Below are 27,828 nucleotides of genomic sequence, written 5' to 3' on the forward strand. Positions count from 1 at the left end.
AGTTATTGAACAACAATTAGGTTGCATTTCCAATCTAATTTGCCTGATTAAATAACAAAAATTGAGAAATATATACGACAGGGGTATCAGTTTTAACTTTTTTTAACATGATAGTATAATGTTTAAGAATTTCATTTTAAGCTACTGATTATTTGTACTAGAAAACTGCAGTGATATGCTATTTGGCAAAGATATTGACAGAGCACTTTCTTCTTCATGCAGTGCACATACAATAGAGTTAAAACAACTCTGTATATGATTTGTCCGCTGCATGAAGCTAAATACACTCTGTCAATTATTTCAATGCATAATGATCTTGAAAGTATCAATTGTTTCAAGTCACTTAGATTTACTGAAGATATAGCCTTTGACTTGATTGCTATTACTATGACTACTATCTCAGGCCCTTCATTATATTGTATTGGTATGCTAGAAGGCCCAAAGTAACCAGATTTGGAGCCCAGTAGCCAGCCCGGCTCAAACTCTTTAACCGGGCCTGACAGGAGTGCTTTAATGCCGGCTCATATACCGTGTAACTCGACCTGAAATTGGATCGGTACAGCCAGATTCCGATCTAGATCGGCTGATTCCGATCAAGATCGACTGATTCCGGTCCGGTACGGCCGAGTTTTCCTTCTATGATTTTTAATGCTCTTCATAAAATTAAAATTATACTATATTTATTGACTGCTCTATTTTATTGTTTCGTGATTTCTTTGTGAAAATTACAAATGGTCTGAAAAAGAACACCCTTTTTAAATGCAAAACAACTAAATATCATGGGTTTTACCAGCATGCATCTAATTTCCAGAATAGTTTTATCACTCGTACAGTCAGGTGATTCCTCATGTACAAAATCAAAGAATAACGAATACAATTCAGTTAATTCAAATTCAAACTATATATTGTTGGATCAATGGAGCACTATTTTAAAGAATAAACTTGAAATTGGTTGTGAATCCGCAAAAATCAAAACAATATCGGCATATTGGCATTCGTCCTTGTCATCAGGACCCCGTTATAACAGTTGTTGTAGGTGTCAATAGTTGCTAACCTGAAATTGATTGAGATTTGCCACAAATAAAATAAGTTGTACATAATGCACATAGATGGATAGATAGATAGATAAATAAATAAATAAATAAAAAAAAAACTGATATATCAATTGAAGCTGATTCATTTAAGATCGATTTTGACTACTAGTGGAATTAAAGGAATTCATACACAACTAATGGCCTATTTCAGTACCATTTTTCATTCTGAGAAGGAGAAAATTAGAGGTGGAAGAGAGAAAAGCGGAAAATTAATTTTTGTGTGCAGGAAGACTTCAATTCAATGCACACTGAGTTTTTTTTTTTAAAGAAAAAAATTAAGAAAAAGAGACATAGGGTATTGAAACAAAAAATAAAGGGATTAAGCAACAGGAAAAAATTCAATATATTCGTACAAGAAAAAGAAGAAATCTGGTTCGGGAACAGAAACATAGTATTATATCATGACCAAACTTTGATTTTGGAAAGCTCAATCCGATCAATTTCAACTAAAAAAATTACTTATTAATTTATTTAAATTTACCTCTGACACCAATCAGTATTGTTAGAATTTAACAATTTTTGTGAATTCCAGTTTCTATGTTTTGATTTTTGAAGTAATCAATATTCCTTAGTATATAGTATGAACTAGACATGATGTATTGAACGAACCTATAAGGACTGTCAACACAATGAAAGCAACTTTTGGAAATAAAATAAAAGAAAAAGGAATTTATTAGTCTTACAGTCCACCAGGGCAGGGCTTGCCTAGCTCTTCAGATATGGCGAGTCGTCTTTCTGTAGAAGCTCTACTAGTAGCACGTCACTTGCCTACATTTACCAGCATACAACTAATCATTAAGGACAATATGACAAATTTTATTACAACAAGCAAATGGAATTCACAATTATTACATACATTTTATTACCCTTCCTTCCTAGAGGAAATGGCGAATCAGATCTCCTGAATGTAAATGTTGAGCCTAAAATCTATGATCCGCATTAATTTTCAGATTCAAGTAAAAAATCCAAGAGAGAAACACAAGCCCCTCTTTGCAAATCATAGTTATGGTAATTGTATCAAATATCTATTGGTAAGAAATATCTATTGGTAAGAAAGCAAATTAAATAATAGAAAGTACCTTGTTGTTAATGCAGTAATGCTTATTGCAAGAGCACCATTCCCTTAAACTACGACATACCTACTGAATAGAGAAGATGGTAAGGGACCCCACTCTCCCGAGGGATATGCACGGTGCATTCCTGCCAAAGGCAGGAAAATGTTTGAGTGTGTGGGGCCTATGGGCAATTCTCAAAAAAAAAACAAAATAATAATAAAAACAAAATAAAACAAAATAAAACAAAATAAAAAATACCATCGTGGAAGGGTTCCTCTTCATAGAACTGCAACCAATGAGACAATAATCACTAATCCTTCTGATGAATAGAAACTTTATCTTACTATATTCTTTGTTAAAATTACAAAAATAAAAAATAAAAACAGTAAAATTGAACTATATGTTTAAATATGCATTTTGAAACACTGATAGCGAGAGATGCAACCAGTATTTTTAGGAGTTACTAAAAGTGTTGAACATTTAAATAAATAAATCTTAGTGAATGAAAATCCTTACAATATCCACGCTAAACTTTACTGAGATTGAGGAATCTTGGCCATTTTAAATTCTTAATTGAAATTTTTTATTTTCACTGTATTAACAGATTTGGATAATTGTTATAGAATAATAGGAACTAGGAGTACGTCTAGGACATACCATAGCTTATTTGAAGTATGTGGGAAGGCGTGCATAGCTTATTTGAAGAGGTGATATTATCTCTCTCTCAACATCAGACTCCCATAGCTCACTTTCTAATATATCCCTCCAATTCTTTTCTCCACCCTCATGTCTCAAAAGGCTAGCAATTGACTTCACAGCTAGATGCAACAATCCACACTTGTTCATGATTTGCTTCCCAATTTCTACCAACTTTGGGCTCTTTTTCTGCTCTACTCCACCGAATGCATAATGTTCAAACAATCGCCAACATTGTTCAGCTGACAAACACCCAATGTCGAATGTTGGCTCTGTTTGCATGATTTGTGCGACATGATCATTCCTTGTAGTAACTAGAATTTTTGCAAATGCTGCTGACATAAAAGGAACCCGAAATAAATCCCAAAGATTTCTATTCTCATTCCAGACATCATCAAGAACCAAAAGTACCCTTTTCCCACTTATCTCCTTCTGAATTTCCCCTTGCATATAACTCAAATTTGTAAGGTCGCACTTATTTCCTATAATAGACTCGAATGATTCCTTGGTGAGCCTTTCAACATTAAAATCCTCTGGTACTCATATCCACCCAAATTTATCAAACCTTTGTCGGATTCTTGGATCATTGTAGGCAAGTTGTGCAAGGGTTGTTTTGCCAATGCCCCCTATACCAACAATTGTCACCACCGAAACAACATCACATTCAGAGGACAACAAATCAATCAATATCTCCTTTTCCCTTTCTCGACCAAAGATATCCGACTGACATACAATGTGGCTAGTTGGAGCTATTTGCAATTCATTGTTGCAGCGCATGGGCCCATCTTGCTCTGATAGTTGAAGTGCTATCCGATCATTAGCAATCTCATCAAATATGCTTCTTATATGCTGAATTTGATCGAGCATGCCAGATGGAACCTGAAAAGTCATAATTACCTGGACACATGCTGTGGGAATGTCACTATGCAAGGTCCTTCTGGAGAGGGATCATGGGGGAATTCAATATCAGATTCCAAACAATTAGAGGCAAATCTTTACCGGATATATGGCTCCAAATCAGATCAGGTTTGAATGGGAGGCATAAACATAACTGGGATACGGTATGGGCTGCAGGCGCATGGGCAATATGGAGGGAAAGGAACAAAAGATTGTTTACTCAGAAAAATAGACCAGTGGGAATGGTCATTACGAGCACGGTATTAGAAATCAATGATTGGATACAAAATGCATAAAAATTGGGAAGCAAAAGAGAGGGGTAGCGGTAGGGGATATGCGAGTGCATATAGCCTAATGCTACAGGCAAGTTTCGACAAATAGAATTAGATGGGTAGGCAAGCAGGGTAGATGACCGCAAAGGTCAGTGTATAAATTTAAGGATTGTAAATAAACTTTTCTTATAATATATTTGTTAGATTGGCACTTTGCCAACTAACCTTCAAAAAAAAAAAACTGCCCATGTACACAGATAATAAGAGTTACATATTTGCAGTTTCCAATGTGGTTTTTATGGACTTATGATATTTCGGATGGCACGCCACATTTCCAGCTGGTACATTGTTCTATATGGGTTTACCTGAACCTGATATTAAGACAATTGGGCAAAAAGTATTTAGATAAGTTACCTGAATTAGCTTCCTTTTACGAGAATCTGGTGGAGTAGCATCTCTTGCCTCAACTTGTGCTCGTAAGACTTCATAGTTGTACTCCCCCAGTACATCATCTGCACGATAAGCAACACCCTTGAGCTCCTTCAACCACAGCTTGACTGACGAGTCTCTGATCTCCCTCTGCTCTGCATCATACAGCGTAGCCATGATCCGCTCCATCATCCTCATCATTTTCTTCAATTCAGCTTCAATTTGGTGGTTTTGATCTACTGGAGGAGAGGAGGAAGAAGACGGAGATTGTGCAGTTGCGGCCACAGCCGGGAGCAATTTTTTGCCCAAAGAGAGAAGGTTGAAAATCGTACCACCGAGATCCATGGATCTAAAATTGCTAAGTCTGTTCTCTTTTCTTTTGTTGGGTTGATATGAAACGATGCAAAGAGAGAAGAAAAGCTAATTATGGGAAAAGTGAGTGGGAGACTCGGAGAAGATTCAGAGTCGAGTCATTAAATAAATGCATTTTTATAACATTGGTCTCTGTCTTAATTTTTTTTTTTTTGGTTACCTTTTTCTAAGGCAAGTGTCGAATAAAATGGATAGGAGTCATTAAGAATGTCGTCCTTTCTATTTTTTAACATATAATAATATTTTTCTGGAGATTTAATCCTCAATTTAATTTTAGTTGAGTAAACAAAAATTTATATAAATAATAATATTTTGTAAATCATTGCAAAAGACATGTCACATAGGCAACGGAAATATCTTCTGACGCTCCACATAAATTTCGTACCCTCCTTTGGTGCTTATTACTTGGGAAAGAATATATAATGCTGTACTTAGTTTTCTGAACTTGAAGAGATTTGATCATGCTTTGGTAAAACTTTGTAATTTCTGTGGGCGTTGGTAATGGAAATGATAATCATAGAGATCACATTATTTACAAAAAAAAATGATAGTCTGCTTCGTTCACAGCTCAATTATAAAAAAACGAGAAAGGAGAAAATAATGTCAGATGTCTCAGATTGGCTGAATTATTTATAATTGATGAATAATAAAAATATAATATTTTTTAAATAAAATATTAAAAAAATCTTAGTAGACACATATAAATATCGTTATAATCAAATGAGTTCATAATTTTAACTTTATTATGTTTTAGGAACAACAAACACATTTTTTTTCAAAATAAGAAGAGAAGCAAATTAGCACACTAGACTGGACAGATGATGCTAGCATGGTGAGATATATCATTGAGGGGAGTTTAAAACATTTAATACATGGGGATTCATTTATAATGGATATATTGACAATATATTTTTAAATTAAGTTAGAAAAAAAATATAAAAAGGTTCATAAAATAATACACATTACGTTAAAAGCGAGATATATATATATATGGGCATTTTGTGGAGCTATTGATTTTTAAAATAAAAAAAGACATTAATTTAGTGTGCATTTAAATAAAAAAGAGAAGATTTTTCCTTCAAGATTCATAAAACATTGGTAAATATTTTGGAAAGACTATAAGAAGATTTTTCTAAAATAATTATTTTCCACTCTATTCAGAAAAAGAAATAAGAATTTTTAGGGTTAAGAGTTTGTGCAGCTCTGCTAAAGAGTTTCATATTTTGAATCCAAATACTCTCAAAGAATTTTCTGATGGAAATCAAAATTTGTGCAAATAAAAATTGAAGGAAGTCAAAATTAAATGTTTAGGGTTGTAAAATTGCCTCCAAAATTGCTTATTTTCTCCTCTCTTTTTTTATCTGTTGGGTTTGTGTGGGGCATTTTTGTAGCAAACAGCTAGGAATTCTGACGGTTCTAAATTCCTGGTTATTTAATAAATCCAGAACCATCAAAATTCCTGATGGTTTTATAAGAATAATTAGGACCGTTCAGAATTCTGACAGTTTAAACACTTTAAAAAAAAATTGAGTGTATGTTTGAAACTTTTTTATTTATGGAGGATTTACAAAACGAGAGGCAAATTAATTTAAACAACTAAATTTTTTTATTTGTGGAGTATGTAATAATCACAAACGCATTGCCAATTTTTTATTACATATATATAATTTTATATTTATGAATTATACCCTCTAGGGTAAATAAAATAGTTTTAACCCGTATTCTTTTCTGATAAGCTAATGAAATTATTTTTTTTACTCATGACCGTACAAGCAGAATTAATGAAAATAAATTCTTACACATATCCACTTTATTTATAATGCTTCTTTTTTAAACTGTTTTTCTTACTCATGAACACCCGGATTGAATTGATTGATGGTATAATTGTAATTTTAATTATAATGCTTCTTTTTTGAGAAAAATATTTAATGCTAACGATCGTGTTAACATTGGGATTTTTGAAATAAGATAAGATGCTTTTCAGGCAGTGTTTGCCTCTGATTATTTGCATGCATGGGACCTGATAAATTTGAAGATATTTTCTGTAATAAAAATGATTAGGATTAATTACCTTTTAATTATTTTATTTTAAATTACCTTTAAAATTGAAATTTTGTTGAATTGGTGACAATTCTAGATGGGACAAACTCAGAATAGTGCACTCGATCACAACTACACTTATTAAATTTGAGAAAGTAAGAGATAATCCTGAGAATCCCAAATAAATCACACTATCTAAGGGATATGTCATTAATTCACACGTAATAATTGAAAGAGTAGAGGAAGTTTGTAAACATACAAGCTTTAAAAGAAATCACCATTAGTATGAAATATACTTTGTAAACTAATATATAATTAGTCTTCAATACTTTTATTAAAAACTATATGATAAATAAATTAATCTGCAGGGGTGCAGATTATTGGAACGCAGAATAACATTACAGTACGAATTAGGTCATGTCAGTATGGGAAAAATGCAAAAAAAAGTTATGAAGTGCAAAAGATGATAAAATAACTAAAAATTTGTAATGTCCATTCTTAATTGCAAGGTATTTTATTTTTGTAATATCAAATACAACTTATAGTAAATATGTGCTGATAATGCTAATTAATTATATAATGAAAATCACTACTTTTAAGTACGAAAAATGTCGAAAAAGCATATGCTAAGTAGCCATTGTTTCAAATTATTTACCGCAAACGTGTTTTTAGATTATTTTGGCAGGCTTTGGAGAAAGTTGAGTATTTAGACCGAAAAAAGAGCAAAAATATCATATTTAAACTAATTCTAAATAAAGCGTCAAAATAAGGCATCATATGGAGTATGCAACACCTCAAACGAAATGCACAACATGCAACATGGTGAAAACACATAAAAAATCAGCTTGTCAGGTGTCGTGCGGATTGAAGTAGATTGTATACGGGCTCAGCGCGTACGCCGCATAGGCACATGGATTGGATCCGTGGACTGTCTTGGTTGGATTAAATCTCGACCGTTGAGTAGCAACCTTCTAGAAGGGCGAACCTACAGCCGTGACAGACTTGCTATGATTGGAAGTTTATATATGACGATGTTATTTGTAGTATTAGAGGCTAAAAATAACCTCGAAATTCTAAAGATAGCCTCCATTATCGCCTTGGCTACACCATTAGAATTACTATATAAACCCCTTATGTAATAGGATTTAGTATGCATGTTTTAGTTGTGTAAGTTCAGAAATTATAATAAAATAGTGTGCAAATTCTGAAATTGAAGAAGAGAAAGCTTTTAAAGTCGAAAGCAGAAGAATAATGCATCATCTAAGGAAGAAGGGTCTTCAATCTTGAAGAGTTGCCAATTCTTTCTCTGCTCTTCTATTGTGTTGATTTGAAACGATCGAAAGAGAGAAGGTAGAAAAACTAAAGATGTGCTCTTTTATTGGTGGAGTGCAGTCTGGGAGAAGACTGCAAGTCAACTCCATAAATATGTGCATTTTAGACAGGTGGAGGATAAAATTAATAAGAGTCATGATAAAGAATTTTTTTTCTTTCTATTTTCCAACAAGGCAGGTGTCTGTCTTCGTATTTTTGTTTTTTAACATTTTTATTAGTCAGGTGGAGGATACAAATTAGGAAGAGTATTGATAAAGAATTTCGTTCTTTCTATTTTTCGACATATAGCTGTTATTTATTTATAAATTTAATTCTCAGTTTAATTTGATTTAATTAAAAAAAAAAAAGTAATAGTTTATTGTAAAGTTGCGTATCATTCTAAAAGATATGGGTAAGGCATATATCATGTGAAGTGCTGACAAAATATCATGTGTGGGCCAAAGATGACTAGCCTTAGTGAACTCTTTATCATTTTTATAAAATAAAGTGACAAGAATATAACTTTATTTTAATAAAGTATATTTATTCGAGAGTGACACATAAAGTGACGAGAAGATAATTGTTATACATTGCTTTTACAAAACTGAAAAAGTAAAAATTATGGTCGTATCAAATCCTTTTTCTTCAATTGATTATGTTCTTTATGTTGGACCCAGATATAATTTACCCAAGTATATTAAATGGAGCTATTCTATTTTGTGATGGCATCAAGAAACTTTGCATAGGATAGCATAACACTGCAATGATAAATTGATAATAATTCTCATTATGTACTTGATATTGTATTTGGAACCTAGTGTATTTGAAAAGTCATGCTCAAATTTGGAAATAACATTTCTGCATATGCAATATTTTAGTATCAATTCAGCTGCACATTTATTGAAGAACAATTAGATAGGTTGCATTTCCAGGCTTCATTTGTATGCTATGGGCTGACAAAAGGAGTGATATTTTGAGGAAAGGATCAAGCAAAGGAGTTCAATGAATATTAGACCAAATTTTCACGAAATGAAGTTCGATATGCGTCGAGATTTGCTTGTCCGTTTATATTTACCAGATCGTTTATAATATTTTTTTTTGTACGAATCTCAACACTGATTAAACGGTCTAGGACGGGCACTAATGTGGAAAGATGGGACAAACCTGAGTCAAAATTACTTTTATTAATTTACATCCCCTATTTTTCAAATACAAATACATTTTAATGCTCTTCATAAATTAAAATTATGTTATATTATTGACTGGTCTAAATTTATTGTTTCGTGATTTTTTCGTGAAAATTGCAATGGTCTGAAAAGGAACACACTTCTTAAATGCCATACAATTAACTATCATGGATTTTACCAGCGTGTATCTTTCCAGCATAGCTTGATCACTCATACAGTCAGGTGATTACTCATGTACAAAATCGAAGAATAAAGTCTGTTTTAATACAAATCAGTTAAAAGTAGTTTTAACACTGGTTATTTAATAAAAAAAGGTGTTTAAAATATTTATAACAACGGTTTTTAACCAGTTGTAAAATATCTATATTTAATTTTCAGCAACCATTCTATTAGCAGCGGTACAAGAACAGGTGGTAAATGCCAATTTTAACCAGTGGTAAATCTGATTTCTATAGTCTCTTCTCTGCTCTTGTATTGTGTTGATATGCAACGATTCAAAGAGAGAGAAGGTAGAAAAACAAATTATTGGTGGAGTGACTAATGTAATTGTTATTTTTCTATAGATTTAATTCCGACTTTAGTTTTAATTAATTAAAAATTATTTTAAGTAATAATTTATTGTAAAGTTGCGTTGGCCGACAAGATTTCATGCCTGGGCCAAAGATGACTAACGTTAGTGATCTCTTTATTCTTTAAACATATATATTACTTCAATTTACATATTACTTTGTAACTTTGTAGTGGAAGCGGTGGTCATAGAGATCACTTTATTTAAAAAAAAGTATATGTATTTGGGGAAATAGATCTCGGAATTCTGATTCTAACTGTTTTTTCTGTATGAATATCCACAAAGACTAATGGTTGGGATCAAAAAAACAGGTTACTGTTATTTACAAGGAATAACAACATAATTATCCATATATATGTTGGAGGGTTACATATGAAGTGACGACAAGATAATATATATATAAAAACAGTGATTTTTAAACCATTTTAATAAGTAGTAACAAAATTCAAAAAAATATAAAATTTAGTCTCCAAGCACATTTTAATATATATTAAAGATCTAATAGTTTGGTTTGGCTGTTCGGACTTAAATCAGAAAACCAAATCGTTTGTTTTGGATGCTAGGAACAAATGTTTTGAGCTTAGCCAATCTCTCTCTCTCTCTCTATATATATATATAGAGAAAGAGGTTGGCTAATATCAAATCGATTGTTTCTGAGGTCTATGCAACTCAGTCGTTTTTCAATTTTCAAAGTTCAAAAAGTCGATCAAAATTGTTAGATGTGATCTCTATATTAAAATGTGCTTGGAGATCAAATTTTACATTTTTCTGATTTTTTTATATTTATTAAATCACTTTAAAAATTATTGATCCAACAATGGCTTAACAAAATAGTAAAATCAAAAGTCATTATTGGATTAACGATTTTCAAAGTGCCTTAATAAATAGTAAAAAAAATTCCAAAAATGTAAAATTTGGTCTCCAAGTACATTTTAACAGTTTGGATTGATCATTTGGATACATCTAATAGTTTGGATCGATCATTTGAACTTTAAAAATCCAAAAACGTAAAAAATATGGTCGGATCAAATAATTAATTTTAATTTGTTCTAGATGCTAGGACTCTTCAATTGACATTGGGTGCAATTGAGTTACTGATAGGCCTGCTAAGCCGATCTCCTCCCTGTCGAGCTCGCCGATCTCACCACATCTTCTCAAGAAACAAATACCATGAATTAAAGTATGCAAAGAAACAAACACTCAAGAATCCAATTCTGGTAACAACGTCCACCAAAGTGCTCCTTGCTCCTCATTTTAATTCTCAATTCCCCATGAAATGTAGTCATGAATGAACCTCACTTTTACAGTTATCTTAGTTACCTGAATTAGCTTCCTTTTACAAGAATCTGGTGGAGAATCATTTCCTTCCTCAACTTGTACCCGAAAGACTTGATAGTGGTACTCATTCAATATATCCTCTGTATTGCACGCAACTGTCTTGACTCCTTAAACCAGTGCTTCTCCTTCAACATAGATAAATAGTCAGTGAAGCACTGGTTCAAGGAGCTCAAGAGAGTTGCGTGAAATGTAATTTGGTCGGTGATCTCCCTCTGCTCAAGAGAGTTGCGTGGCCTTGATCCCCTCGAGAATCCTCATCAATTTCTTCAATTCAGCCCAGCGAGAGAAGATTGGAAATCACTCCGCCTAGACCCATTGATCTAAAATTGCTGGGGCAATAGGAGACTCGCAGAAGACTTTGGATCTCATTTTTTATAATTTCTTTTATAAGACAGGTGTCCGTCTTCAGCTTTTTGTTTTTAAAGAAATTAGTAAATATAGTTGGAGGGTAAATTTGTCATTTGTCTTATTTTACTATCCTTTAATCCAAATTTATTTCAAGATTCTTTTTTCAGCAGCCACGCTTACACACCAATAAAATTTTGATCGGATCAGAATTTTTTTATTTATACAAATTATTATTATTATTAATAAAGAGTTCAACTAGTATGACATCAGTGTCATATGATACTAACTTCAAAATTGATTAAATTGACATCAAATGATTAATCCAGTTCAAAACAATTTAAATTATGAGTGACGCGTTTACATGCAAATTTTGTATATTTTAGAGTTATTTTAGTATCAAAAACCGTGGTAAAAGATGTAGAAAATTCAATGTATTAAAATTAACTTAAAAACTCAAATATTTGACCAGTTGACTTGATACTAAATAAATTTGAAAAATTATAAATTTTGCACAACCAATAAAGTAGAATAGTTTGAATGGTTTGGATTCACCATTTGAAGTCGATTCGATAGGTTTTGAAGTTAGTGTTATATAGGCTGAAATGATAATGATGTACTAGAAGGACTGGGATGAATGACCTTTATTCGAAGTTTGAACCAGGATCATTGGTCCGGATTCAAACATTTTTCATTTTTCTTTGCACCAACACACCAAGCAGCAATTTGAGGAAAATGTTGGGTACGAAAAATCCGACTTAAAAAATATTTGAATATAGGCTATTAATTAATTCCGATCCAAACTTCGAATTTATTTCACTGGTTCCAGTCATTCTAGTACATCAAAATTTCACACTATATCTATTTTTCTATTTGTTAATAAGTAATTTATAAAAAAAAAAAATTCTGACCCGATCCAAATTTTGGTTGGTGTTAAATCCCATGGATCGGTGGAAATTTTAAGAATTCTAAGTTTTGGATTAAATCACAAAAAAATTGATGTAGTAAAATGACCGTATAGAGCGAGTCACATGTACTCTTAATATGTAGGCAGAATTAGAATTATTGAATTCTTACTTTTAAAGCATAATCTTCTAAAACTTGTAAAACCTTAGAATATTGGTGTTGAAAGTTAAACGCTTCCGTCTGATTTTCTGTGGCGGTTGTAATACAACAAAATGTAAGTCACAGCACTGACAAAAGAAGCTCCACTAATATGCATTCTTTTTCTAAGAGACATAACGATCAACAACTATGCCGGTCCTAGCAAGCACCAAGTTTTAAATGTCAGAATAGAGCTCGTAGCAGTCGTCTTCCGAACCAACAGTTGTAAAAAATAGAGCTCGTAGCAGGCCCATAGCTACGGGTTTAAATGTCAGAATATACAATTAGCAAAGAAAAATAACACATTGATTTTTAGATAAATTGCAACAACTGCAGCATGGTTCATTTTCTCGGTCATATATGGGCCCATATGGGTGTGCATCTTATTGGGCCAGAAATAAGTAGATTGTTGTAAGTTGAGGCCCATATGAGCCGCATTAGATCGCATTGTTGGGCCCAATACAGACTCATTGAGCCGGATAAAGGGGTACAAGTTGGGCCTCTCTGTGACACTGATTTCCCGAGTAAATGAGATCCGAACTGAAATGATTAATTTGATCAGAACTACGAATCACATGAGAATACATTTTTTGCCCTATGAATTGCATGATCTGTCTCTCAAGTTCTGAAATAATGAAAATGGAAAATGATTCTAACAGCTTCACATTTGGAATTTAACAATAATTCCACTGCACAGGGGCTTTAGACAGTGAAAAAGATAAAAAAAAAATATGTACAATTTGAGCAGGTGTAAATCAAGGGTTTTTATTATTATTATTTTTTTAATATAGGAAGGTGGAGGTCTATAACCTATCAATTTTTATTTAATTTTCATAAAAGATCTCTTATCCACATTACAAGCTCACATCCTCTTACACAGAAAATGTTGTCTTTTGCTAATAGATGAAAGATTGATTCTTAACTCAAGGGTATTTGTACAAGTGTACAGTTGTTATCTGACATGATTTGAACTAAGTTATTTAAGACATATATGGCCCAACAGCCGAAGTTCCTAATATGAGCTCATCAACATATTATCAGTTATATCACAACTCGTATGTATTAAATGAAAAAAATATTCTATCTATTGGTCAAAAAATGTTGGTCCCAGGCTAGTTCGCTCAAAGAAATATAGAAAGAAAAAAAAAAATATGGGGGTCTGCTGAATAAAATAAAACTAATAAAACCCAACAAAAACATACAAAAGCATAAGTAAAACAGTAAAACAGATATTTTTTCCTGTACTTAGGCAAGTTTGTTGGAGTGAGAAGAAGAAACAGATAAAAAGTTATAACAGGTAAGGACTAGTAAGTTATCGTAAATGGGTGCTCTAACAGCTCTACTGCCGATGGGTGGTCATCAGGGTTTAGTCTGACACATTGCGTGATGAAATCCCATGCTTCTCTTGACAGATAATTAGGTATCGGTGGTTGCTCTCCATTTCCTATCTTGCAGTAAGCTTGTGTCTACACACATAAAAACAAAACATAAAGTTACATGATGTATGTACTGCAGTAGTACTGTGAATTAGTTTTTGAAACAAAAAGGACCACAAAACAAAAAACAGAGATAATGAGATAGAGTGTGCGAAAAGATTGTGCTTACCCATTCAATATTAGGATAAGGAATCTGGCGGGTTAACATTTCAAGTACAGTGCAACCCAAGCTCCAGATATCTGCTGATAGCCCATAAGCTTTTTTAGGGTTTACAACCTTAAAATAAAAACAAAGAAAAAGAACTCAATTACAAAAAAGATTATCTGCATCAGCTCTGATATTTGTTTTTATTTTTTACTAATTCAAAAAAAGTTGAAGAGCTACAGGAGAATATCTGGTATGAATGAATCAAAAATATTTTCCAAAATTTCAAACTTCTCAAACTCAAAAGGCAAAAATTACTTCTGGAGCCATCCATTATACACTTTCTTCGGATAACTTCTGGATGTTAAATAAAATAATCACGTACTTAATCAACTCGTTTATATTTAGCAATCAATAGCTTAATACATATATATAGTCGACTGGCAACATGATGTAGTTATAAAGTGTCCACAAACTTTTTTTGCTAACCCAAAAATGGCGAGCTTCACCGATCCATTTGCATCAACCAATATGTTAGCACATTTTACATCCCTAAAAACCAAACAAGAAAGATTGTTCATAACATTCTATACAGATTGGAGAGAAATAATGTTCTATTGGGCCTTGCAGGTCTTTTATAGGGAAAAGCAGAAAATTAATTTATGTGTGCAGGAGGACTTTAATCCAATGCACGCAGAGCCACGCAGGCGAGACATAGATAAAGAGTTTTTCAAAAAAAATATGTAGAGAGAAAGAGAGACCTAGGGTATTGACAACAAAAACAAAAGAATTAAGTAACAGCAAAGATTTCGATATACTGGTACAAGAAAAATGAGAAATCTGGTTCATGAACAGAACAAAGTATTATTTTCACATGACCTAACTCTGATTTCGGAAAGCTCAATTCGTTCAGTTTCAACTGAAAAAATTACTTATTCCTTTATTTGAATTTACCTCTAACACCAATCACTACTGTTAAAATTTAAACTTTGTGCCTCAATTTTTGTGGGTTCCAGTTTTGTATGTTTCTGATTTATGAAGCAATCAATATTCCTTAGTATATAGTATGAACTACACATTATGTATTGAACCAACCTCTAAGGACTATCAACACAATGAAAGCTACTTTTGGAAATAAAATAAAAGAAAAATAAATTTATTAGTCTTACAGTCCACCAGGGCAGGGCCTGCCAAGCTCTTCAGATACGGCGAGTCGTCTTTCTGTAGAAGCTCTACCAGCAGCACATCACTTACCTACATTTACCAGCATACAACTTATCATTAAGGACAATATGACAAATTTTATTACAACAAGCAAATGGATATCACAATTATTACATACATTTTATTACCCTTCCTTCCTAGAGAAAATGGCGAATCAGATCTCCTGAATGTAAATGTTAAGCCTAAAATCTGTGATCCGCATTAATTTTCAGATTCAAATCAAAAATCCAAGAGAGAAATACACTCAAATAATAGTTAAGGTAATTGTATCAAATATCTAATGGCAAGATAGCAAATTAAATAATAGAAAGTACCTTGTAGTGAATCCAGTAATGCTTTATTGCAAGAGCACCATTCCCATGAACTATATACCATAGCCCATGAGACGGTCTTCACAGGACTGCAACCAATGAGACAATAATCACTAGTCCTTCTGATGAATAGAAACTTTATCTTACTATATTCTTTGTTAAAATTACAAAAATACAAAATAAAAACTGTAAAATTGAACTATATATTTAAATATTGAGTGAGTATATGGTACTATGCATATCACGGGTTGTTATCGTGCTACGGCTCTATATTCAAGTTTTCAAATCCTAACGGTCGATCCGAATCGTTCATCTTTTTCTCCATATTAATATGTGTTTGGAGACCAAATTTTACATTTTTTGAAATTTTTTTACTATTTTTTTAGATATTTAGAAAATCACTTGATCTGAAAATTCTGGACCATCCAAAAACAGTGATTTTCAATAAATCTAAAAAAATAGTAAATAAATTTCAAAAAATGTAAAATTTGGTCTCCAAACACATATTAATATGGAGAACAAGATGAACGGTTCGGATCGACCGTTAGGATTTGAAAACTCGAATATAGAGCCGTAGCACAGTGCCAAATCGTAATATGCATAGTACCATAGACTCACTCTTAAATATTATAATATGTTAAAGTTCAATGGGGTGTTACTGTAGGGAGGAACAGTAACACCCCGCCTCCTCGACGTTCGATGCATAGTGTATGCTTTAGGGAGAGATGCAATCAGTATTTTTAAGAGTTTCTAAAAGTGTTGAAAATTTAAATAAAGAAATCTTAGTGAATGATAAAAAAAAACCTTTACTGAGATTGAGGAATCTTGGCCATTTTAAATTCCTAATTGAAATGTTTTATTTTCACTATTTTAACAGATTTGGATAACTGTTATAAATAATAGGAACTAGGAGTCTAGGACATACCTCGCATTCTATTCCATGTTGCAAGCACCACTGCTCTAACCCTCCACACTTATTAACCTCAACTTTGCAAGGTTCTACAGGATGCCACTCATCCGCAAGGTTTGTCAACCCCAACCATGAGCTCCAATGTGAACCCTCCTGTGCACTCATTGACATTTCATGAGAAGGTCCCAAAATTGAGCACAGCTTCTCACAATCATTAATGCAAAATTGGACCAAGGATTTCAGCTTTTCCATTCCCGATATAGATACTAGCTGATCACATCTATAAATTGTCAAGTTTTCAAGTGCTAATGGCAGCGACTCTGCTTTCAAGAATTGCAAACTATCACACCAACTAATATTCAAAGACTTTAGTTTGCATAGGCTGACAATCCATTCTGGAAATGTATTGCCACCATAACCATATATTTTTAGCTTTCTCAGATTAGGGTGAGGCTGGAGACTAGCCATCATCGGAAAACAACTTTGATCTTCAACAACTAATTTCTCATCATCTTTAATGGTCAACTCTAATACACTATCTTCTTCGCCCCAATAACTACACCCTCTCCAAGATATTATCAACTCCTTCAAGTTATGCATACTCACAAGGTTAGCACATTGGACATCCATTAAATTGGAAATATAATTCAAATTATATAGACAAAGAGCACCTCCCAAATCGGGAAAATCCTTTAACCATCGTATTGTCTCACATTTGAGCTTTACCTTTAGCGATTGAATTCCTACAAATTTGCTCCCGCTAGGTGGTAAATAACTCAAACGAGTACCATGAATTTTCAGAGTTTGAAGATTTGTAAGGCTCCCAATGTCACTAGGAAGCACTTTAAGTTTGCCAATTAAAAGATCGAGTTTCCTCAAGGCCTTAAGTTGACAAAGGGAATCAGGCAACATAGCGAAATCCCGACAATCAAGAATTATTAGCTCTTCTAGGCTCATTAGATTTCCTATTTTTTTTGGCAGTTCTTTGAGATTACAATTTCTATAAAGAGTTAAATTTTGCAAACTGTAAAGGGAGCAAATGCACTCTGGAAGCGTTTCGAAGTACAAAAATTTAAGTGAAAGATAACGAAGATGTTTCAAATTACCAATGGAAGAAAGAGATTCTAATTCACTATTGTCAAAGATTTTGAAGCCATCGAAAGATCCATATATATTTAGAGCTCTCAATTTTGGTGCCATTGAAAGATCAATAGTATTGTTTAAGATTTTAAAACAAGAGCATGTAATGAGTGTGCGCAGATCATTGAACTTGCCAAGGATAATAGGATCTATTAGATTCCCAAAAATAGCTATATACAAATGGTATAGTACATCAGCAAAAATCGGGACCTTACCGATTTCAATCGAATAGCAACTATTTTCCGAATTAATTCGTGCTAAATCATGAACAATATCATGCAACTTAAACTTTACCATTTTCCCCCTGTATTTGTCCGCTCTTTCAAAAAGGGACCTCTGACACAGCTGTAGTGCATATTCAAAGCCAATATTTTCTGCTGTCTTGTTACCTTTGGACACAATAAAACCCTGGGATATCCATAATTTCACCAACTCTTCTACATAGTATTCATAATTTTTAGGAAACATGGAACAATAGAGAAAACAAGACTTTAAGTATGTGGGAAGGCGTGCATAGCTTATTTGAAGAGGTGAAATTATCTCTCTCTTAACATCAGACTCCCATAGCTCATTTTCTAATATATCTCTCCAATTCTGTTCTTCACCTTCGTGTCTCAAAAGGCTAGCAATTGACTTCACAGCCAAGGGCAACATTCCACACTTGCTCATGATTTGCTTCCCAATTTCTACCAACTTTGGGTCCTTATTTTGTTTTACTCCACCAAATGCATAATGTTCGAACAATGGCCAACACTGTTCGGCTGACAAATAGCCAAGGTTCAATGTTGTCTCTGTTTGCATTATTTGCCCGACATGATCGTTCCTTGTAGTAACTAGGATTTTTGCAAATGCTGCTGACATAAAAGGAACCCGAAATAAAGCCCAAAGATCTTTGTTCTCATTCCATACATCATCAAGGACCAAAAGTACCCTTTTCCCACTTATCTCATTCTGAATTTTCTTTTGCAAAACACTCAAATTTGACATGTCACACTCGTTTTCTGTAATAGACTCGAATGATTCCTTGGTGAGCCTTTCAACATTAAAATCCTCTGATACGCAGATCCACCCAAATTTATCAAACCTTTGTTGGATTCTTTGATCATTATAAGCAAGTTGTGCAAGGGTTGTTTTTCCAATGCCCCCCATGCCAACAATTGTCACCACCGAAACACCATCACATTCAGAGGACAACAAATCAATCAATTTCTCCTTATCATTCTCTCGACCAAAGATATCCGACTGATCTACAAGGTGGCTAGTTTGAGCTATTTGCAATTCGTTGTTGCAACGCCTGGGCCCATCTCCCTCTGACAATTGAAGTGCTATTCGATCCTTCGAAATCTCGTCAAAGCTGCTTCTTATTTGCTGAATTTGATCGAGCATGCCAGATGGAACCTGGAAAGTCCATAATTACCTTGAGAGTGTATGACTGCCCATTTACACAGATAAAAATAGTTATATTGTACATGTCTGTGCTGCATATTTGCAGTTTCTAATGTGATTTTTATGGACTAATGACATATCCACTTATCCAGCTGGTACCTTGTTCTATATGGTTCTACCTGAACCTGATAGTAAGACTCTTGGGTAAAAAGTATTTAAATAAGTTACCTGAATTAGCTTCTTTTTTTTAGAATCTGGTGGAAAAGCATCTCTTGCCTCAACTTGTGCCCGTAAGACTTCATAGTGGTACTCATCCAGTACATCCTCTGCACGATACACAACACCTTTCAGCTCCTTCAACCAGAGCTTGACTGCCGAGTCTGTGATCTCCCTCTGCTCTGCATCGTACAGTGTGGCGTTGATCCGCTCCAGCATCCTCATCAATTTCTTCAATTCAGACTCAATTTGGTGGTTTTGATCTACTGAGGGAGACAAGGAAGAAGACAGATCTTGTGCAGATGTGACAACAGCTGGCAGCAATTTGGAGCCCAAAGAGAGAAGGTTGGAAATCACTCCGCCTAGAGAACCCATGTCGATGATCGATCTCCAATTGCAAAGTCTCTTCTCTTCTCTTCTTTTCTCTTGTTTTGATATGAAATAATCCAATGAGAGAAGGTATAAAATCTAATTAATTAAGGGAGTGTTGGACAAAATTGAGAGTCAACTCCATTAAATAAATATATATAGTTTTTTTTTTTTGAGAAATACTGGTAGCAGCTACCAGTAGAAATAAATATATATAGTTGTAGCCCATCTTAGCACGTCTTCAGCTTATAATACTAAGACAGCAACATCCAAAGTTGAGAATTCCACAATTCCTCACCTTCCCACTTTTAATTAGTCCATGATTTATTTTGTTATTAACCCTTCTTTTAGTGTTCCGTGTTTCCAAACTAACATTTAATTATTTTTCTATCACCTGTCTTGTTCCAACGATTTGACCCCCTTCCTCTCAATCTCATCAATCTCTGTTTCCCATTACCAGCCATAATTTTTAAATTAACATTGCAAATTATTGTACCAATTTCCTTCCAGAGAGTTATACGTTGCACATTATTGGAAATCCCTTGTTAAATAATTAAATTACTGAAAATGCAAAATAATTCATTCTCAATTTGGAAAATTATGTTACTACACATGAAGCACATTTCAACGTGGGTCTGCCCCTTAAAAATTCAAGTCAGCAGAGCACATTTCACTTGTGTCTGTTTATTATACATTTTTCATTTTTTCTTGATTTTTTTGACCTGTCAATTATTTATTATTAAAATAAAATAATTTGTTTTACAAACAAAATAATTAACAAATACTATCGACAAAATTAATCTATTTGATAAATAAAAGTTGTCTAAGTTGTCAAAAATAATTATACACCAAAGCAGTTGTCAACATCACAGGAGTAGCAGGCTTCATATATAGCACTATTGAATGTGGGTAATAATATAGGTGTCAACGATTATGAAACGGGTCATATGAAATGTAGCTTGTAAAATCGGAGTCGAAATCTGAATCATCAACTAACTGTGGAATTGGAATCGGCTGAATCGGATCTGAAACTCAGATTTTTTTGCAAAAGTATGTTTTGTACTAAAAAAAGAAAAAAAAGATGTCAATAGATAATTTTGATTATTAAAAATAATAAATGTATAGAAGAAAAATAATGGAAAAAACGAAATAAAAAGGAGGTATAAAAAATAAACAATAATTCAAAAGCAAAAGTAAAAATGTCAAAAACTATGGAAATGGATGGATCCAATAAAGACCGAATTGGAGAGGACAAGAAATGTGGTGGCCGGCCAAAATATGTCATTAAGTCTTAGAAGTGGCCCCCATCTCCCATCTAAATTGTTTTGTGGCTCCTGGTTAACTATGAACCAAATGATTTTTCTATTACTAAATACACTTGTACACAGGTTCTTTCACACTTTTTTCCCAAATCAACCACGCTTCTTTCCGATAAACCCAAATTGACATAAAAAAAAAGACAGAATCGGCTCAGCTGAGAGAGAATCGCCCCACTAGTTAGAATATATCGGTTAAGACTCGCTTGATTAGGCCGAGTCTCCACTGTTTAACCCATTTTAACTCTGAATAAGCTTTTGCGTAACTCAGTCAAAAGTCAGATTGGTGTTGTCCGATTCCATTCTAACTCGGCCGGTTTCGATCTGACTCGGCCAAGTTTGCATACTATGGGGAAAGCATTTTCATACTCTGTTAGCAGTATAAATGGTAGCGATGTTATTTTCATACTATGGAGAAAGCATTTCCATAGTATGCAGAAACTTTGGATCTCATTTATATATATATATATATTTTTTTATAAGACAGGTGTCCCTCTTCAGCTTTTTGTTTTTAATGAAATTAGTAAGTCACTAGTGGAAAAACTGGAATTAGTATCGGCCTATCTGGATCGGCTATATGAAATAACCGATACTAATACCTATCTGAATCGGTTTTTTTAAAAAAATTAATCCTAAAAACTATTCAAATCGGCTTTTTAAGTGAACAGATCCTAATACTATGCTAATTAGAATCGATTCTTGGTAAAAACCGATCATAATAGCATTAGTATCGTTTATTTTAAAGAACCAATCCTAATAGTGCATACATTAGGTTCGGTTCTTCGAAAAAAACTGATCATAATACTATTAGGATCGGATATAAAGAACCGATCATAATGTATGCACTATTAGGATCGGTTCTTTATAATAACCGATCCTAATACTATTAAGATCGGTTTTTACCAAGAACCGATCCTAATTCTGCAGAAAAAATATTGGTTATGAAAAAAAAAAAAATCAGGATCGGTTATTTATAATAACCGATCCTAACACTTTTAGGATCGATTTTTTCTAATTAATCAATCCTAATTCTGAAAAAAAAAATATTGGTTCTGCAAAAAAAAAAAACAAGGAATTAAGATCGGTTCTTTATAATAACCAATCATAATACTCTTTTGTAAATAATTTAATACTATTTTTTTTAGAGATCTTAATATTTTGATTTAAATAATTTTGTAAATAAAAATTTTCTTGTATGACAAAAATAAGGTTCTAAATAGCACGCTATAGCGGCGCAAAGAACCCTAGATTGTCTCTGGTCTGGTACCAAGTCCAAACTCAGTAATTAAGCACTAAGCAAAGGCCACTGGTATAGTGCAATGCACTAAAAACATTAAATTTGACATCTTCTGGTAAATTAGCAAGTTTAGACTAATATAGGGACCAAACTGAAAAAATGATTACACCAGCATATAGAGAATTAAAAAATACATAGAATTGACACAAATTTCAATTTATTTGAATTTTTTTACAATTAGTTATGAATTTTCAAAGTTCAGTTGTTGAAAAAACTTTAAACAACCATAACTTTTGCTAAAAAAATCAGATTTGCGCGTATAACTTTTGCTAGTCTATTAAAATATAGAATGTTTTTAAGAAAACAGATAGAGCTAAACAGAAAGACTATCTATTTTCTTAAAAACGTTATTTATTTTAATAGAGAAAATTAAAAACAAAAAAATAACTGAATTAGGATCAGTGTCTTCTCTACTGATTTTGATATTGAAATATATTTTTTTTTATCGGTGATTTTCTTACTGATCTTTCTACTGATGAAGAATCACAAATACTCTTTCTATTTCTCTCTTCTTTTATCATATTTTCTATAGGCAAAAAAATTATCTTGCTATAAAATCTTTCTAACATGTTTGACCTACTTCAAAACTATCGTTTTTTTATAAAGATGAGGAAATTTAAAATTCTTTGAAATTTCAAAGACAAAAAATAATTTATTTTAAATTGGTCATATTTTTTTTGTGAAAAAAATGAAGAGTGAATTCTTTTTTCTTCTATATAAATTAAAAATTAACAACATAATATTTTATATTTTATAATTTTCATTAATATTTACACACCTTAGCTTCTTATAAAATAAAATTATATTACCGTAACTTGTTCAGCTCTAATTTTAATTTTCTAAATTATCTTCTGAATTATAGAATTGAGGATGCTCTAATAATTTAGTGAGTTTATATATGGTCCCTACTATCTTTGGGGATTGATATGAAGACAGAAATATAAGTTTATATATATATATATATATAAGTTGGCTAAGTTCAGAACGTTTTTTCCTAACTTGTGAAACAAATGATTTAGTTTTCTAATTTTTAAAGTCCAAATAGTTGATCCAAACCGTTATATACTCAATATATATTAAAATGTGCTTTGAGATTATATTTTATATATTTTAGAAATTTTTTACTATCTATTAAGAAGGTTTAAAAACCGATGTTTTTATTAATCTTGTGCCATGCCTCTATTGTGTCTTGGCATGTGATTCTGTCCAAAGAATAAATGTCTTCATGTCTATTTCATATATTGTCAAATGTTATATATTAGGGAGCATCTAGCTATCCCCCTGTAACAATCCCCCATTTCATCCCCCAGACATTAACTACTTCAATAACTACTAACTACCTAGGGGGACCACTTACTATTTTGGGACCACATAATATTTGAAAGATTTTATAACTGGCGCGCGCAAGTATTCATCTATAATGCATCAAGTATTAATCTATAACACATAAAGTATTCACACCTAATATATCAAGTATTTTAAAAAAAAAACTGGACACTTTTTTAGAGGTGGGATTTTTTCTTCTTCGTTCAATCTAATCAATATTTCTGACAATCAGTGAGGAATTTTGCAAATCTAAAACCACGAATATTTTTGACATAATTTTATCTTTAAAATGAGATCCATGATGATATACTTTTAAGTTGTCCGTTGTACAAGTATTCATCCATATCGAGAAAGTATTCATCCTCGTCGTACAAGTGTAAATATAAAAACTGGACACATTACTCATCCATCTTTTACACGTTTTTAGAGGTGATTTTTTTTCTCCGTTCAATCTAACCAATATTTCTGACGATCTATGAGGAATTTTGCAAATCTAAAACCACGAACGCTTTCTACACAATTTTATCTTTCAAATGAGATCCATGATGACATACTTTCGAGTTGTCCGTTGCACAAGTATTCATCTCTTATCGAGAAAGTATTAATTCTCGTCGTGTAAGTGCAAATATAAAAACTGGAACATCACTCATTTATCTTTTACACGTTTTTAGAGGTGGGTTTTTTTTTCTCCGTTCAATCTAACCAATATTTCTGACGATCTGTGAAGAATTTTGCAAATCTAAAACCATGAATGTTTTCTACATATTTTTATCTTGCAAATGAGATCCTTGATGACATACTTTCGAGTTGTCCGTTGCACAAGTATTAATATCTTGTCACGCAAGTATTCATTTATACACATTGAAGTATTCATCTCTAAGACATCAAGTATTCATTTATATATCTCTATTTTTTTTTCAAAATTTGTTTTTATGTCATCTATTTAATACGCAGTTGCCTAATTCACTATTAATAAAGCTTTGTTCTTTGCAAAACTTGCTACTTCATGAGAAAGGGGAATATAAACATGAAAGGAATTAATTGCATATACATATACAAAATTATTTTGATACGATCGACAGTGATAGATCTGACCCAGTAGAGACGTGCTCTAGTATTCATTCATACACAATGAAGTATTCATTCATACACGTTGAAGTATTCATTCCTGGCAGAGGCGTACTTGATTGGGATGGAGTGACGGATGATCTCCGGCAAAACGTTCACTGGAGCGGGAGCAATAGGCGTAGAGAGAAAAAATCGAGGCGAAAGTGTAAGAGGGAGGGAGCTTATTGTATTTACCATTTCGAGGTGGGAGAGGGTGGGAGGTGGGAGGTGGGAGAGGGAGGGGAGCTTATCGATGGAAAAATAGAGGCGGAGGAGATGGGATGCGGAGGTGAGGTGAGGTGTAGGAGGCGAAGGTGAGAGAGGGAGGTGGGAGGCGGAGGTGGAGAGGGAGGTTGGGAGAGGCGGAGGTGGAGGAAGGAGGTGGGAGAAGGAGGTGGAGGTGAAAGAGGAAAATGGAGGTGGAAGAGGAAAATAGAGGTGGAAGAGAAAGGGAGAAAGAGGAAAGAAATAAATGTTGTTAGAAATAGTAGTTATAGTTATAGTTAAAATATAAAGTTAGTTGGGGGATGAAATGGGGGATGGATAGGTGGGGGAAATTATAATTACCCTATATATTAATATATCCATATATATACATGTCATGTATAGTTTCTAGACTAATTGTGCAACTTTGGTCATGGTATGTTTTCCACTATTAGATTAGATCCGTGATCCCCGGAAAAAGAAACAACAACTTTATTTTGTCCCATTAAATGCGCCAACTCATGATAATTAGTTTAACTGAAAAAACTTTTAATATCATCTAACTTCCATTTCCAGCGCTAATATCAAAACATTTAAAGCTCCGTTTATAACATTTTACAATGCTACTCGTAAGCATTTAAACCTCTGTCTACAAGCATTAAAATTCTAAATCTGTATAGTTTTAACTCCTAACTAAACTACTTTTGTTTTCAAGCTAAAAATAGAAAGATTTCTTTCATCCACTTTTTTTTTTCTTCTCTGATCATTCTCATCAATTTTCTTGACGATTCATGATGAATTTTGCGAAAATCTAAAAATATGAACGTTTTATAATCCAATTTTATCTTTTAAATGAGATCCATGAATAATAACTTTCGAGTTATATTTGTGTCGTAATTTTTTTAACCACTTTAAATCTGTGACTTTTAGTTTTTTTTTTTTAAATTTTGCTTCAAAATAATTTAAACCTCTGTTTACAAACATATAAACCTCTTGTAAAAGCATATAAACCTCATTAATAACATTTTAAATCTCTAGAATAAAACATATAAATCTCATGTACAAAGAATTAAAACCTCAACAATAACATTTCAAAGCATATAAACCTCAACAATAGCACTGCATTTACAAAGCATATAAACCTCATGTACAATGCCTTGAAAATTTTAATGGTTATAGACTAAGATTTAAAAACTTCAAAATTTAAAGTGCTCATGAGTTTTATTTAAAAAAAAAAAACAAATGACTTTAAAATTACTCAAAAATATTTCTTCATGGATCTTATTGAAAAGATAAAATCGAATAGAAAATGTTCGTATTTTAAGATTCGTAAAATTTATCATGGATCGTTGGAAAAATAAATTATAATAATCAGAGAAAAAATAAAAAAGAGTGAATGAAAGGAATCTTTCCGTTTTTGGCTTGAAGACAAAAGTAGTTAGGAGTTAAAACTACGTAGATTTAGAATTTTAATGCTTTCAGACAGAGGTTTACATACTTGCGAGTGGCATTGTAAAATATTATAAACATAGCTTTAAATGTTTTGATATTAGCGCTGAAAATGAAACTTAGACAACATTGAAAGTTTTTTCTATTAAACTACTTGGGAGACGCGCTCAAGTATGCTGGCTCGGGATACCCGATGATTTCTCAAAATATAATTATATCCACTATTAAAATCATCCCCTGTTTCTACTTAAAAAATGTAACTTATTTAAATTTAAACAACAACAAAAAATCATCTCCTTAAGTATTATGCAACTTTTGAGTATCATGTGATATGCTATATTTATAGCAAATTTAAGAAAACTAAATTCATTAAATATAATTTTAAACACCAAACAAGATTGAAAATCATATCCTTAATTATTATGAAACTTTTTGAATGTCATGTGATATGCTTTTTATCACTTTGACATGTATATAGTACATTCTGAAAGGTGGAATTGGCTTTTAATCCACCGACAAGATTTATATCATCTCTCTCCCCCCGCCCACTCCCCCCCCCCCCGAAAAAAAAAAAAAAATCCATTTGCATTCATAAAGATAAACTTAAATTGTTTTCTTTAGTATTCCCCTTATATTATAATTCCTCTTTTTTTATACTAACAAAAGTGAAATTTCAAATTATTAATGCGCCGCTAAAGAAACTTGGTGCTCTATAATTAGTAAATATGTCTCATGGTGCCAAAAACAAATTATGTTTAATGAGCAAAATTTCTTTAATGTAAATACCAATTTTTTGTTTGTTTGTTTAAGAGTATAGGTATTATCATTAATCACGATAAATCAGTTACATAGTTTCTTACTAGTATATAAAATATTACAACTGAATCCCTTCACAATAGTACACAAGAAAAAACGAAAAAATAAAAGCAAAACCAGAGATTTTTGCGCTCGGCCTATAAATATATATTGAGCCAATAACATATTTTGTACTCTTATTCAAATTGATAGATTCTGTGCCTGCATAATTTATTTTCATTAGCACAAAATAGTACTGATGTAATCAGGTCTTAATAGGGATATATAGAGGAGCCTTCGTGCTCATTTTATACCTTTGTTTGGAATAAAAATTTTGAGGTAAATTTACAGTGAATAGTGCATGGAGTTAATCATTTGAACATGATATCCTCCTTTTATAAACAAATAATACTTATAGAATAAAAAATAAGGATAATATTTTGTTCAGAGACTCACGTGGTGAGGACAGAGATGTATCCAGTGTTAGTG

General features: G+C 32.5%; 2 protein-coding genes across 7 annotated transcripts in view; both read right to left on the minus strand.

Moving 5' to 3' along the window:
* The window catches only part of LOC144554683 (putative disease resistance protein RGA1), a 62,617-nt gene that overhangs the window by 24,095 nt on the left and 10,694 nt on the right, over window positions 1-27,828 (minus strand). Inside the window, exon 1 of one of the 3 annotated variants that reach the window (XM_078302997.1) lies at window positions 4,429-4,915. The exons of the other annotated variants lie outside the window; for them this stretch is intronic. Within the exon in view, the coding sequence (XP_078159123.1) occupies window positions 4,429-4,788 (360 nt within the window). The 5' untranslated portion in view covers window positions 4,789-4,915. Of the gene's footprint in view, window positions 1-4,428; window positions 4,916-27,828 lie in introns of those variants that run through there. 3 annotated transcript variants of the gene reach the window in all.
* The window catches only part of LOC144554684 (putative disease resistance protein RGA4), a 58,373-nt gene continuing 44,311 nt past the window's right edge, over window positions 13,767-27,828 (minus strand). For 3 of the 4 annotated variants that reach the window (XM_078303002.1, XM_078303001.1, XM_078303000.1), the window contains 2 exons: window positions 14,314-14,421; window positions 13,767-14,174 (listed from right to left, as the gene is read on the minus strand). Coding sequence is in view for 1 of the 4 variants with exons in the window: in XM_078302999.1 (XP_078159125.1) it covers window positions 15,540-15,543; window positions 15,632-15,702; window positions 16,750-17,261 (587 nt within the window). In the remaining 3 variants the exon portion in view is untranslated. Of the gene's footprint in view, window positions 14,175-14,313; window positions 14,422-14,765; window positions 14,842-15,458; window positions 15,544-15,631; window positions 15,703-16,749; window positions 17,262-27,828 lie in introns of all 4 variants that reach the window. The other variant, XM_078302999.1, reaches the window with a different exon arrangement.

The sequence above is a fragment of the Carex rostrata genome, chromosome 5 (assembly GCF_964058835.1).
Source record: "Carex rostrata chromosome 5, lpCarRost1.2, whole genome shotgun sequence".
NCBI classification, from domain to species: domain Eukaryota; kingdom Viridiplantae; phylum Streptophyta; class Magnoliopsida; order Poales; family Cyperaceae; genus Carex; species Carex rostrata.